Below are 14802 nucleotides of genomic sequence, written 5' to 3' on the forward strand. Positions count from 1 at the left end.
CGCTTCCGGTCCCGGTCGCCATTTCTATCGGTTGCAGGTTCTCACGCGTTGTAGTCCGCCAGGACCATGAGCTATGACTACCATCAGAGCTGGGGCCGCGACGGTGGAGGCCGCGATGGTGGGCCCCGCGGCTCCGGCGGGGGCTACGGAGGGGGCCATGGGGGGAGTCGAAGCTCCGGAGGCGGCGGCGGGGGTGGGCGCGGAGGCCGAGGCCGACATCCTGGGCACCTGAAAGGCCGCGACATCGGCTTGTGGTACGCGAAGAAGCAGGGGCAGAAGAACAAGGAAGCCGAGAGGCAGGAGGTAATCGGAGACGCGGCGGGGCCAGGCAGGGCGTGAGGCCGGGTAGCGGTTCTGTTCTCTGCCGCCGCCCCTAACTTTCTCTTTGTTTCTGTTTTTGTTCCTTAACTTGGTTCCTTAACCGGTGTCAGTGCTCTGTGGGGTGAATATGAAGCGCAAAGGAGCTAGGATAGAGCTTCCTGTGGAGGATACTCTGTGGCTTAACGTTAGCCAAGCGCCTCTGACCTGAAGCCGCTGGGATGGTTGTGGGCTGCATAAGTGCGCTCGGCCGGAGCACGGGGGACAAAGCCAGTGTTCATTCCAGGCTCCAGCCGAGACGGGCTGCCTTGGGATGTCACTGTCATAGTGTTTGTGGCCGCCCTTTCCCTTAGAATAATTATGGTCACTTTTACTAAGATTTCCACCCTTTCCCTTAGGAGAATTATGGTCGCTTCCTTTTAAGATTTTTGCCCGATGCGCTCTGAACTAGCGACCATTCTGCATTAGGTACAGGTTTGCGGGGAACAAAAGCTGCCAGGCACGATTTGGCGTGTAGGTCGTTCGGCAGAATCGTCCAGCTTTCATTTTTAGTATTAAAACAGCCACAAACCCGCAGTAACTTCCTAAAGACTCGTTGCCAAGTTCTGTTTACCCCCGTTTTCACGCAAGGTGTTATGCATGTTGCTATGGGGACCTGAAGAAATAAGATATCCAAGTAACTTAGGGTCTAGTTGGGGAAATAAGACCAAAACGGATGAAAAGTGAAATCAGGAGTAATTGTTCATCATTACTTCCACCTGAAACCAGTTGTGCTGTGGACCGTTATCAGGGGAACTCTTGATTTCCAACCCCTCCCCAAACCTTCCTATTTTTGTAAATGTCACTACCACTTATTCACCTGCCATGGCCAAAATGGGGCTGATCTGTGACTTTTCTCTTTCATTTCAGCAAATCTGTCTGTTCTGCCTTCTTAATATGTCCCAGGTCAAATCACAACAGTTACCATAGTCAAGCCCCTATTTTATTCTCTGTTCCTAGCCTCCTGGGTGATTGTTTTTGTTTTAAAAGTGAAGAGATTTGACATTGTTCATGTACTGATGCTATGATGGGGGTCAGTGGAGAGGGAACGTATATCAGCGTGGGCCAAATCATGCCGTAGCAGTAAACCGCCCCCAGATCAGCGGCTCATAACAGCAGAGGTTTGTTTTTCTACTCATATTACTTGACCATGGGAGTACGGTTGAGAGTTTTCATTATGAGAATGAGGCTCCTCGCGCCTCCACCCATTTAGCTGGTTTTGCTGACAGCCAGGAGGGAGCACAGTAAATCACCCCTGATTCTTGGAGACTCCCATTCACATTTCTCTGGCCAGTAAATCATGGCCATGCTTAACTCAGGGCTGGGAAAATGCAATCCTACCATATATCTAGAAAGAAGCAAACCAGAATATTGATCAATAGCCTAATGACTACTAGAGGGAGAGCGATTTAGGAAAGGAAGATAAACCTCAAAAATAGGAGATAGCCCTGAGGTGAACGGAATTGAGCTGCAGGGTTTAGGTGGAGAAATTAACTTTAAGCAGGAAAATGGACTCCTTCCATTTTAACAGGAAGGAAAAGAATAAATGATGGGTTCTGGTAGTGTTGGGTTTAGGTTTGATTGCAAGCAATTGAGGACTTTTTGTTTTCTTTGTGAATACTGTGTGTGAAATTATGAGGGTGAACAGGAAGGTGGTATTGGTGTGTCACAGAAAGGAGAAAGTTTGAAATAGTTGCAGATAATTAGAAGCTGGTGAAGTAGACATAGCCACTTTGCTGGACACTATTGAGGGTCTCTTTTGCCAGGAAAAAGATAAAAACTATTTGAAGATGTCTGGGGAGGGAGAGGGGTAATGTTTAAAAAATCAAATCAAATAGTCATAAACAAAATGTGTGTGAGAGTTTCCAGACAGGGGTGAGATAAAGTGAAGAGTGATGGGACTGGAAGGTTAGGAAGGACGCAGCTTACAAACAAGTTCTCAACTGCTTGTAGCCTCTGGGCCCTCATTGTGTGGAGAACCTCATTAAAATTAATTTATAAAATATGTAAATTTTGCCCCAGCCACTGTGGTTTAGTTGGTTGAGCTTCATCCCATGCACCAAAAGGTTGTTGGTTCAATTCCTGGACAGGGCATAAGCCTGGGTTGCGGGCTCCATCTCTGGTAGGAGGCAGCTTGTCCATGGTTCTCTCTTTCTTTCTCTTCTTTCCTCTCTATAAAAATCAATGAAAACATTTTTTTAAAAAAAAGGTAAGTTGTGTTCTTACTAAAAAGTATCAATTATGTTTTCAGGGGCTATTTCATTTTGCAATCATCTTGCCTTTTTGTGACTATCTTAAACTCATGTAACAAGGTGAGGAGGTGAACCTTTGTTCTGTTAGTAGAGGCAAAAGCTTCAAAATGTAAAGTTCCAGTTGGTTTAAGAAATGCTTTACTGTGAATGAGTTTCAGTTGGGAAGAAATCGTTCTTCTGGTAGACAGTACATAATCTTCTCTTTGCCATTTTGAAAATGAATGAAAGAAACAATGGCTTTGAGCCCTTGATGTAGTTGGGAAGGGTATAAAAATTAAGAAAGCTTTATTTGAGAAGACTGTCTTGGGGCTTCCTTCCCAGAGGAGTCTTTAATTAAACTATTGCTGTAGATTCTTAAATTTCTAACTGTCAAGAAAAGACATAGTAATCAGTAACCATCTAATGTAGTTCATGGAGCAGTAAATGTTAATATATGTCAAAGACATTTCAAAATTTAAACTATAGGGGGAAATATTCTAATAATGAATCTGTGTGTTGGGGGTGGCCAAGACCACACTCAGGTACCATGATTCACTAGGAGGAATCACAAAACTCTGAAAAGCTGGCGAACTCACAGTGAATTTTTTGCTTTTGTTTTTACAGCAAATTATTACAGATTAAAATCAGCAAAGATAAAGGTGCATAGGGCAGAATCCAGGAGAAACCAGTTTCAGTGGACATACCCTATAGAAGAAAAGATACCAGTAGTCCATTATATAAACCATCTTAAAAAGATTTATGCTGCACAATTAAGAAAAACAGACAAAATTTGGGGGTTTAGTGTTTGTCAATAATTAGGTTTTGCTGCAGCTCGTAATTCTCTAAGGCTTTTCTGTTAGCCAGGGTTTTGCAGTATTAAACTTTTTAATTGTCTGAGCATAATTATGCTTTTATTAACCCTTTAATAAGTTATTAGTACAGCTCTCCTGGAATTCCCCAAATATCTCATTGTATTCTTTTTGTGCACATGTTTATATTCTTAAAGAGAAAAATGGTTTTAACCCAAATGTTATATATTCTCATTTTAAAGGATTCAACCATTTATCCATTCTTTGGACAGACTTCTCTGGAACATCTACCATGTGCCAGAAATATATCTGGAAAAAATACTGCAAAAAGTGTAGACTGTAAAGTGAATAACTTGTTTAAAAAATTAATAGTAACCAGAACAAGATCCTATTGCACATTTTCTACAACTGGCTTTTTTTCATTTAATATCTTGGCCATCTTTACTGTGTGCACACTTGAAGACAAAAATCTACCCACTCTTTTAACTACTGGGTTTACTTATAATTCAACTAATTATAATTTGCAGTTATAAAAGAACAGTTTTTAAAAGTTCTTTTTCTAACTTTGTACAGAGTAATATCTTCCATGTATTCTCTCCCAATAAAATAATGTAATATTTTCTCTACTGTGTTTTTTTTTTTTTAATATGTTTTTTACTGATTTTTAGAGAGAGAGGAAGGGAGAGAGAGAGAGGAAAAAAAAACATCAATCAGCTGCCCCTACTGGGGATCAAGCCTGAACCCAGCATGTGCCCTGACCTGGAATGGATCCTCTTGGTGCATGGGAAAATACTCAACCAGTTGAGCCACATCAGCCAGGCCTTTGCTGTGTGTGGTGTGCGTGTGTGTGTGTGTTTTAAAAATTCTCATTCTATGAGGAAAGTGCATCATTTGCCATATTGGATCATCATCTCATGAGCACTGATTGTTGTATATATTTTCTCTGAGCCCAATTTATTCCTCTTATGTAAGAACTTTAAAATGCTCTTAAAATTCTCATTGCAACCAAACTAGTATTTCCAATTTTTAACTTAGTGTTTGTTTTTAAACAGAATATTGGGTTTCATTAACTTCAATTGTGGGTATCTGAAAATTTAAGGTAGGGAACAAAATCATAATATGTGAGGGTAGAAGGTAAGGGAACCCAAGTTTTAGGAAGGAACATAAATATGCATTTTTACCCAGTTACACTAGAGCTAATTTTGTACATATATAATAGGGATCTTGAAGGATAGATACAAAAATGTTAACATATTAGGTCTAGGAATTGGATTTGGGTAAGAAGGCAAGTGTGGTACTGGTAACATTAACTTTCTCTTACATGTGTTTGTTGAACATATATTTGCCTGTATTTTTGTATCAAATAATTTTATATATGCTTTCTCATGTTGATGAGGATGCTTTTTCTTTGCACAAAATAGAGAGCCGTAGTGCATATGGATGAACATCGAGAAGAACAAATTGTGCAGCTACTACATTCTGTCCAAGCTAAGAGTGACAAAGATTCAGAAGCACAGATATCCTGGTTTGCTCCTGAAGATCATGGGTAAAACAAAAAGTGTTCTTTTAAAAAATGGGCAGAGAGTGACACTTCTTTCATAGCATTGGCTAGGGAAAAAATGATAATAGAAATTCCATGTTTAGACTCTCTAATAAGTGAAATTTAGTCTCGAAGTCATTTTTCTTAAGTAGATGGAGATTTTATGAAAGATTAAATAAATAAAAATAGCGTATTCTACAGGAAAGCTAAGTGGTAGGAATAGTCTACCTTCATATGAGATTTATCAAGTTGTTACTTATTGTTCCCATCATTTTTGTATTTCCAAAATTTTCCTGTGGGAGAGATCTGCAAAAAGTGATGTTGTTTTAAGAAAATCACAGAAACTATCATTTAGAGAGGAGATTAGTGAAAAATTTTCTGGGACTGTAATACAGCATCCCATTTATAGCTCAGAAAAGGTGGCAGGAAGAAATAAAGTTTTAAAAACAACAAGGCTCACTAAGCCATTGCAATGGAGGAATGACTTATGTCGATTTTTTTATTATTATTACCACAAGGAATACCTTATCTGGCATTATCTAGTTGTAGGGAGGAAAAATTTTAAGAATCTAAGTTTGTTCATAATTGCTCTACTCAAAGAAAAGAATAAAAGCTTTTGATTTTGGTGATTTTGAAATAATTAAACAGAATATTGTTTTCTTTCCAGGCTTGAGTAGTTATTTAACCCTTTTGTCATTTTTTTTATTTTGTCAAAATAGGTATGGTTCTAAAGCTCCTGCTGAGAACAAACCAAACTCAGAGAAGAAATTGGAGGACCGGGAAAAAAAATTGATGAATCAAGAAAAGAAGACATTCAGAATCAGGGACAAATATATTGACCGAGATTCTGAATATCTCTTGCAAGAAAATGAACCAGACGTAAACTTAGACCAACAGTTATTGGAAGATTTACAAAAGAAAAAAACTGACCTTCGGTATATTGAAATGCAGGTAATGGGAAGCAAGACGTGGAAAAAACTTTTACTTCTCATGTATATATATACATAGACATATATGTGTATATATATATATGTCATGTATATATATACACATACATATATGTGTATATATATATTTTTAAATATATTTTTATTGATTTCAGAGAGGAAGGGAAAGGAGAGAGAGAAATATCAGTGATGAGAGAGAATCATTGATCGGCTACCTCCTGCATGCCCCCTACTGGGGATCAAACCCGCAACCCGGGCATGTGCTCTTGACCGGAATCGAACCCAGGACCCTTCAGTCCACAGGCCAATGCTCCGTCCACTGAGCCAAACTAGCTAGGGCAATAAAATTATATTTAGAGGTAGTTGCATGGTATAGATTAGTGAGATTCCTCAACAGGCCTTCCTCTGAGAATTTTTCCCCCTCAAATTGTAGAGAAAAGCAACAGGAATGGAATTATACATAATTACAATAGCCTAGCTCATTTACAGCAGCTTATATGGTGAGGAGAAAAAATATTTGAAAATGGTAATGCAAATGACAAAAGAAGTTTAACTTTACTAGGCCAGTTTAGGGAAATGTCTTTTATGACACAGTGGTTAGAAGTATAAAGTTTCTTCTCTACCATTTAGTCCAGAGCTTGCCTTTTACAGATGACCACATTAAACCCCCTCAAAAGTTATATGATATTAAACATTTTAAAGACAGGATTGTGATAGGAACTGAAATTGTCCTGGATTCCCCCCCCCCCCCCAATATTTTTGTGCTAGGCAAGATATTTTAAGGTCCCTTCCTATCCTTCCTCCTCCTCCTATATAATAAAAGCCTAATATGCAAATTGCCCCCTCAACCGGGAGTTCGACTGCTCACTATGAGTGTGCTGATCATGGCGGGCGTTGGCAGAGGCACTGCCAGCCCTGATGGGCCCTGACCAGAGTGGGACTGCGACAGGATGGTGGAGCAGGTGAGCTTGCGGTGCCAGGCCAAGGCAGGTGCAAGCGGGGCGCGATCACCCCATTGATCACCCCACAGATGGTGACCAGTGGTGGCAGAGGCAGGGAGCTGGGCAGCCACCCGGCTCTCAGGCACTGAGGGAGCTCGCGGGGGGCCCGATGACTCAGGCGGAGGGGCGCTCCTGGGGGCCCAGGTGCTTCCCAGAACCCAGAGGTCAGCTGGGACTTGCCCTTTCATGCCAGACGCTCACGTACCGGGCCTCTAGTTAAATGATAAAATTGTGTGATTTGTGGATGTTCTAGAGATAGAGAAAGGCAGAATATCACATCTTCTGTGGGAAAGAAAGGATGCATTGACTGTTGCTGATTAAGAGTAGATATCTTGATTAGAACAGGTGACCGAGGTTGTCCAGAGGCCAAATTGTGTAGCTTATTTATGCCTGTTGAGTGAAAATATAAGGACAAAGAGGATTTCAAGATGAATTAATTCAGAATGTAGTTGAGAGCAGAGTTTCTTTTATTTTTTATAATAGGTTTTTATTTATTTTAGAGAGAGGGGAAGGGAGAGGGAAAGAGAAATATTGATAAGAGAGAACTGTCAATTGGCTGTCTCTTGCACACCCCCTACTGGGGATCAAGCCGGCAACCCAGGTATGTGCCCTGACTGGGAATCGAACTGGTGACCTCTTGGTGCTTGGAACAACACTCAACCAACTGAGTCACGCTGGCCAGAACAAGAGAGTACAGCTTCTTTTGTTTGTTGCCTTAGGAACAAGGAGAATTAGCTACTGTCTCTGTTTACTTTGTATGGAGGATAGAGCTCAAATGTTATTAAAGTTGAATGATTGTTTTAATTTAGAGAAAGTTAGAGAAGAAATGTGCAAAACAAAACCAGTTAGTGGTGTACCTATTGTCCAGACACTGTTGTAAATATTTTACATATACTATGTCCTTTAAACCTCCCAACACCTTGTATGAGATTATACATGTCTGTTACAGATGAGGAAAAGGAATCTTAGGTTAAGCGACCTAAGGTTACATAGCTAGTATAGAACCAGGTCTGAAGTTCAGATGTGTTTAAGAGTTCAACTCTTTAATCCTTGGTAATATGCCATATTTTCTCTTACTTTATGATTTATTTAATTTTTTACTTACTAGATGTCTTTCGTTGTGCTATATTTTCCAAAGACTGATAAGATATTCCCTGTCCTTAGATAAGGAATGGGAAAGAATATTTGGTTGTAATTCTCCCTTCACCAGCATTTACGTATATAGAAAGCAAATATGGTTGATGTTAGTTTAATGGGATAACTTGTATATACTTACATGTTAAGATGGTTGCATTTAACTACATAGGGTACTATTTTTTTAAATCATTAAGAAATGGTTTTTAAATAATTTTAAAATTATAATAAAATAAATTACTAAGAAAATTACTGTGACTTGTTATCTCAAAGCCACTAGAATTCATTTAAGTCACCATGTTGACTCATTTTTATGGCACTAGTATGAATTACCTGACCATGACAAGGATGGCATATAGAGCATGGTTAATAATAGCACTATATTGTATATTTGAATGTTGCTAGGAAATAGATCTTAAAGTTCTCATCATGAGAAAAAAAATTAAAACTGTGTAGTGATGGATATTAACTAGACTTATTGCGGTGATCATTACACAGTATATACGGATAGTGAATGATTATGTTGTACACCTGAAACTGACAATGTTATGTGCCAAATTATATCTCAACTAGAGGCCCGATGTGCGAAATTCATGCAAGGGGCTTGGCCCCCGCATCCCCGGCTGCCTCAGCCGGCCGTCACAGCCTTGGCCATCCCTGGCAGCCCCTCAAAGCCTTGGCCAGCCCTCGCAGCCCAGGCATCATCCAGAAGGTCGTCCAGACGGTCATCTGGAAGGATGTCCGGATGGTCGTTCTGTTTAGTCTGATTAGCATATTAGCTCTATTATATAGAATAAACTAGTATTAGGGACTTTGACATAGTCTCCATCTTGACAAGTCAAATGGGCAAAAAATTAAGAAGGATGATGTTTCAAGAAATTAAAAAGCATGGCAGTAATATACTAGATTACCTAGGATAGTTGTAATTTTGCATTTTTTCCCCCTCTTCAATAAAGAGGGTTTGTTAAAACTGGTTTATTTTTTTATACCCCTGAAGATTTTTTTTTATGTTATATTTGAGGCCCGGTGCATGAGATTCATGCACGACAGTGGGGAGGGGTCCCTCAGGCCAGCCTGCTCCCTCTCTCAGTCAGGGACCCCTCGGGGAATGTCTAACTGCCGGCTTAGGCCCTGTGACTTGTTATCTCAAAGCACTAGAATTCATTTAAGTCACCCAGGGGGGATGGGGCCTAAGCCAGCACTCAGACATCCCTCTTGCTGTCCGGGGCTCTTACAGTCCAGGACCCCTCGCTCCTTACTGCCCACCTGCAGCGGAGGCAGGAGAAACTCCTGCCACCACCGCTGCACTCGCCAGCTGTGAGCCTGGCTTCTGGCTGAGCAGTGCTCCTCTTGTGGGAACACACTGACCACAAAGGGGCAGCTCCTGTGTTGAGTGTCTGCCTTCTGGTGGTCAGTGCATGTCATAGTGACTGGTCATTCCATCGTTTGGTAGATTTGCATATCATGCTCTTATTATAGTATAGGACAGTGGTCGGCAAACTGTGGCTCGGCAAACCGTGGCTCGCGAGCCACATGCGGCTCTTTGGCCCCTTGAGTGTGGCTCTTCCACAAAATACCGGCTCTTCCACAAAATACCGACTTCTGCGCATGGGCCATGAAGTTTCAATCGCACTGTTTGTGGGCGCCCGCACATGGTATTTTGTGGAAGAGCCACACTCAAGGGACCAAAGAGCCTCATGTGGCTCACGAGCCGCGGTTTGCCGACCACGGGTATAGGATAATACATCTAGTTCAGTGTCAACCATAGTGCTTCTTTCTTAGTGTATGTCATTTTTATGTAGTGTGGGTATGGGGTTCCATAAAGTTTTCAAAACTAGAAATTACCATGTAAAAGTTACAGGAAAGAATTAGTCATGCTGTCTTTAGTATTTCTAATTGTAATTCCCAAAAAACTTGTTGAGTAGCTAATATGTGTCAGAAACTGCTACTAATTTTTTATATAAAGGCTCTTCATTCAGATCTGTGGTAGCCCTCAGTTAAAACCTTTGGGCCTCCAAGTTTGACTTAAGATCACAGTTCTTAAATGACAGTACCAGATTTTCTTACTGCAGATACTGTTTTAAGCTTTGTTTTATACTCAAAGACAAGTACCCAGAATACTTTGAATATGTTCTAGTGCCTAATGCATTAGTAAATGGTGTGGATCAATGAGTGGGAAAAGAATATGATACAGAAATAAAATCTAAGATGAATATATAAAACGAAGAGAAAAAATTGTAAATGCAACTTAGGGATAGTAAGAATGCTATTAGATGATAGATCAGATTTAATTTTACTGTCACTTACTCTAAGAAAGTATCTCCGTTCTATTGGATGTAATAGAATTCTATTTTTCTATGTTTCAAAAACCAAAGTGATTGCTGAGTTATTACTTAGTTCTTTTTTTAAAAAATTATTTTTTAAGTCTTGATACTTCACGTAAGCTGTGAGGTAATAAAATACTTGTATTCTAGCATATTTATCAATATATTCTGATTACCAGAATTATAAATTCATTCCAGTTTTTGGTGAAAATTTATAACTTGTGTTTTTTTTTATTTCAGCATTTCAGGGAAAAGCTGCCTTCATTTGGAATGCAAAAGGTAAAATGATTATGCACTGTTTAATTTGATTTGTAAAATACTTGAATACAGGTTTTTTTTACAAAGTGCTATGTTAAGAAGAAATACAAATTTATCAACCTTTCTCTGAAGGATATTCTTAGAAACTCATTCTTTTGAATTGTTGAAAACAAAAATATGGTCATGAAACAATTTTTTCTAAAGTTTGCTTATATTTATGTCCATAATTGAAATTTTTAGAGTTTAAAAACAAGAATTTTCACAAAAGTTATTTTGTAAACTTAGGTATTTAAATTTTTTTCTTGATTTTAATTATTTGAAAGGAAATAATTTTAAATTACATTATTCTTTAAAACAGTATACAAAATTTGTCCTACAGATAAAGCCATATTTATGAATTAAGATATAAATTTTTAATGTCTTCAGTAGTTGTTTAGGTATCAGGGGATATTTGCCTTGTACTTAATAGCCCCATATGATCACATTCTTTTTAATTAATCCTTATGCATGGAACTTATGAGCTGTTGACTCTTTTGTTCTTACCAGTGTGTTTTTCTTTAACAGTGTCTTGGCTGAGTTCTTTTAATAATTTAGTGCTTCTTAGCTCTTGAAAACTGGTATATCCAAAAACCCAAACTGTCAGCATTTCACATAAAATTTAAAAGGCATTAGTGTTTGTTGGGAGCAGTTACCTTCAGTTTGATAGAACTTCGATAACTGTCTTTTCAGACTTAACATGTGATGTCCTTCACTTATTTTTCTTTTTGAAATAGGAATTGGTAAATATGATCGATAATCATCAGGTGACGGTAATAAGTGGTGAAACTGGTTGTGGAAAAACCACTCAAGTTACTCAGTTCATTTTGGATAATTACATCGAAAGAGGAAAAGGATCTGCATGCAGGATAGTTTGTACCCAGCCAAGAAGAATTAGTGCCATTTCTGTAAGTTATCTCTCACTTCACTTTCCTTTTTCCTTTAGGGTAGTCTTGATAATAGCTTTTTTTTTTCTTTTTCTTTTTTCCCCCCAAATCTGTTGTTTTTGAATGGATAGTATAAGTAGTGAAAAGTGAAATAATGATGTGTACCAGATACACTGATTGGAAGTTTTACTTCTGAAGTATTTCTTTAAAAGTAATCATGTCATTTTCTGTTTCTAACCTCTGTCATCACTGTTCTGTTACAAGATGACTGTTTACTTTTAGTTACATAAATCAGTATGATTATAATAGCATTTCATCTATCCAGAGCTTACCTTTGGCACCATAAGTTTTAAAACACAATGAAGAACTAGGAATTAAGAAACATCAATCTTGCTTGGCCAGTGTACCTCAGTGGTTGGGCATTGACCCATGAACCAGGAGGTTATAATTCGATTTTCCATCAGGGCACATGCCTGGGTTTTGGGCTCGATCCAGGTTGGGGGTGTGCAGGAGGCAGCTGATCCATGATTCTCTCTCATCATTGATGTTTCTATCTCTCCCTCCCTCTCTGAAATCAGTAAAAACATTTTAAAAAATTATAAACACACTTCTTAAAAAAAGAAAGAACCACCAGTCTAAAACCAAAAGAAACAACCAAATATAAAACTTGCATGGAATTTGAGGGTAAATACATCATATATAATAAAAGCCTAATATGCAAATCAACCGAATGACGGAATGACCGGTTGCTGTGACGCTCACTGAGCACCAGGGGGCAGATGCTCAATGCAGGAGCTGCTCCCAGCTCTCAGGCCCCAGGCCAGGCAATGCGGGTGCCAGCAGGAGGCCCCCTGATTGCCCTGCTGTTTGCAACCAGCGGCGGTGGCAGCGATGGGGGTTGGGGCCAGCCAGCGAGCGGCACCAGGCCAGCCAAGGTGGGTGTCAGTGGGGGCCCACGATTGCCCCACCAGTCATCCCACAGATTGGCTGTGATTGCCGGCCAGGCCTAGGGACCCTGCCCATGCACGAATTTCATGCACCAGACCTCTAGTGTTAATATAAGTTCAGAACAGGATTTCCTACTCTTTTAGAAAAGACAAAAAGAAAGGGAAGAAATAATGAGAGGGTGGCTGTAGAAAGACACTTTGAAAATAGTGAAGAAAGAGCATTTGGCCTTGGAGAGCTTAAGAGAAAATGAAAAGTAAATATAAGAGGCGAGTAAATATAACCATCAGATTTTCATGGATGGTTAGGATATTTGTACTAAAGGAAAATCTCTTTTCTTTGTAACTGTATTTTATTTTAACTAAAGGTTGCAGAGAGAGTGGCTGCAGAAAGGGCAGAAACTTGTGGCAATGGTAATAGTACTGGATACCAAATTCGTCTCCAGAGTAAAGAATGTTCACTTGTTTACAGGTATATTTTAGTTAAAATTTGAAGCTAGAGATTAAAAAAGAAAAGATTTTTCTCCATATGTATGCCAATTATAACTACTAGAATTAACATTTAAAGTAACAAGCATAGGAGGTTTGCAACCCTCAGTCATTTTTGTAACCCAATTTGATATTTAGATTACCATTTTAATGTCTTCTATATTATGGAATGATTTGAAAAGTAACATTTTCTGGACATACATTAGTAGATCATCGCTTCCCCTGAAAGGAGTTAGTGTCCTATATTTTGGTACCACACCCAGCCCCTGACCTACCTTATTGATTTTGGTATCTTTAACCCCTTATCCCACTTCATTGTATTTTTTTAGTTTTTTTCCTGGAGATCAAGATTCCATTTATCTTTTTTAATCAACTGACTTTCCAATCACTGAACAGAAGTTTAGGTCCAAAGTAATGAGTCATTTTCTGAATGTCAGTGGTTGTTTATGCCTTTAAAAAATAAATTATTAACATTGTATCATGACAACAAAAACAATGTATAATGAATGTGGATGTAGTATTTCTCATTACCTGGTAGGCATTCCTATAACTACAAAATTAAGTTGAAGATTTTCATTAAAACTATAAACCTTTTTAAAATTGAAGATTTTCTTTTAGATGTTTGTGGTACTTAGTAATGTACTAGTAAAGAAAACCAAGAATTGTTTACTTGTGTCTTTTATTCACAGCCGGTTGCCAAGGAAACAGGGTTCTATCTTATACTGTACAACAGGAATCATCCTTCAGTGGCTTCAGTCAGACCCGTGAGTATATTTCAATTCAGGACATTTAATTAAGTCCTATAAAAGATGTAATTATTAAATAGGATGTTACTAATTGTTATACTGAGTTACATACTTCACCATACTTCTGCTTCAGGCATTTGTCCAGTGTTAGTCATATTGTGCTTGATGAAATCCATGAGAGAAACCTGCAGTCAGATGTTTTAATGACTGTAATTAAAGACCTTCTCAATTATCGACCTGACCTGAAAGTAATATTGATGAGTGCAACATTGAATGCTGAGAAATTCTCAGAATATTTTGGTGAGTAAAATTTATGATTATTACTCTGGGTAACTACCAGATAATTAAGGTGGCATCAATAAAGTCAAACCACAAATCTGAATAATTTTATTAACATTTTATGATACTTTTGTGGCTTTTATGTTCTATTCACAGGCTAGGGTGGCAATTTGCTAATGACAATAATACTAGTGATTACTAGTCACTGTGCAACGTAGTATGTATGGCACTTTGTCTTTATTAATTCTCATAATATGTTGTGAGGTAGGTGCTGTTATTTTTATTTTTAAAGAAGAGAAAGCCTCAGCCAGTTAAATAGCTTACCAAGGTTGCCTAATTAGCAGAGGGTTGAGAGGATTTGAAATTCAGTTTGACTAGCTGCAAAATATATTCTTTTAAAATTATTCCCCTGTCTCTCCTACTTTTAATTGGGGCAGGAGAGGAAAAAGTAGGGAGTTAAATGGAATAGAGCTATATTTAATACATGTTCTTGTATTCAGCCTCGTTGACTCTCAAAGCCTGTGAGATCGGTTGAGTGTATTATGTCTTTTTTTTTTTTAATTCGGTATCCAGAACTAAAATTGAGTAACTTACTCAAATTTATGAAAATCAGAGGCAGAGCTGTGATACCACCTCAGTTACTTTGACCTCTACTGCATTGTTGACCATTGCTTACAGTGTGTACTGTTTTCTTTGGTACAAAATATGAATAACATTTAGAAAACAGTTTTAAGAATATTTTTTTAAAAACTAATAATTCTAAAATAGTAACAGTTTAATATTTGATTAGGTTTTATTTTAACTACTTTTTTCTTAATTC

The 14802-nt window shown here is 38.5% G+C and overlaps 1 protein-coding gene across 6 annotated transcripts in view; it reads left to right on the plus strand.

Moving 5' to 3' along the window:
- Positions 1 to 14802, plus strand: part of DHX36 (DEAH-box helicase 36) — a 45475-nt gene continuing 30673 nt past the window's right edge. For 5 of the 6 annotated variants that reach the window (XR_002829688.1, XR_002829689.1, XM_023755169.1 and 2 more), the window contains exons 1-8: positions 1 to 303; positions 4819 to 4943; positions 5657 to 5888; positions 10584 to 10622; positions 11375 to 11545; positions 12837 to 12914; positions 13645 to 13721; positions 13837 to 14003. Coding sequence is in view for 4 of the 6 variants with exons in the window: in XM_023755169.1 (XP_023610937.1) it covers positions 67 to 303; positions 4819 to 4943; positions 5657 to 5888; positions 10584 to 10622; positions 11375 to 11545; positions 12837 to 12914; positions 13645 to 13721; positions 13837 to 14003 (1126 nt within the window). In the remaining 2 variants the exon portion in view is untranslated. Of the gene's footprint in view, positions 304 to 1227; positions 1479 to 4818; positions 4944 to 5656; positions 5889 to 10583; positions 10623 to 11374; positions 11546 to 12836; positions 12915 to 13644; positions 13722 to 13836; positions 14004 to 14802 lie in introns of all 6 variants that reach the window. The other variant, XM_023755172.1, reaches the window with a different exon arrangement.

This window comes from Myotis lucifugus, unplaced genomic scaffold (assembly GCF_000147115.1).
Source record: "Myotis lucifugus unplaced genomic scaffold, Myoluc2.0 scaffold_70, whole genome shotgun sequence".
Lineage (NCBI taxonomy): Eukaryota > Metazoa > Chordata > Mammalia > Chiroptera > Vespertilionidae > Myotis > Myotis lucifugus.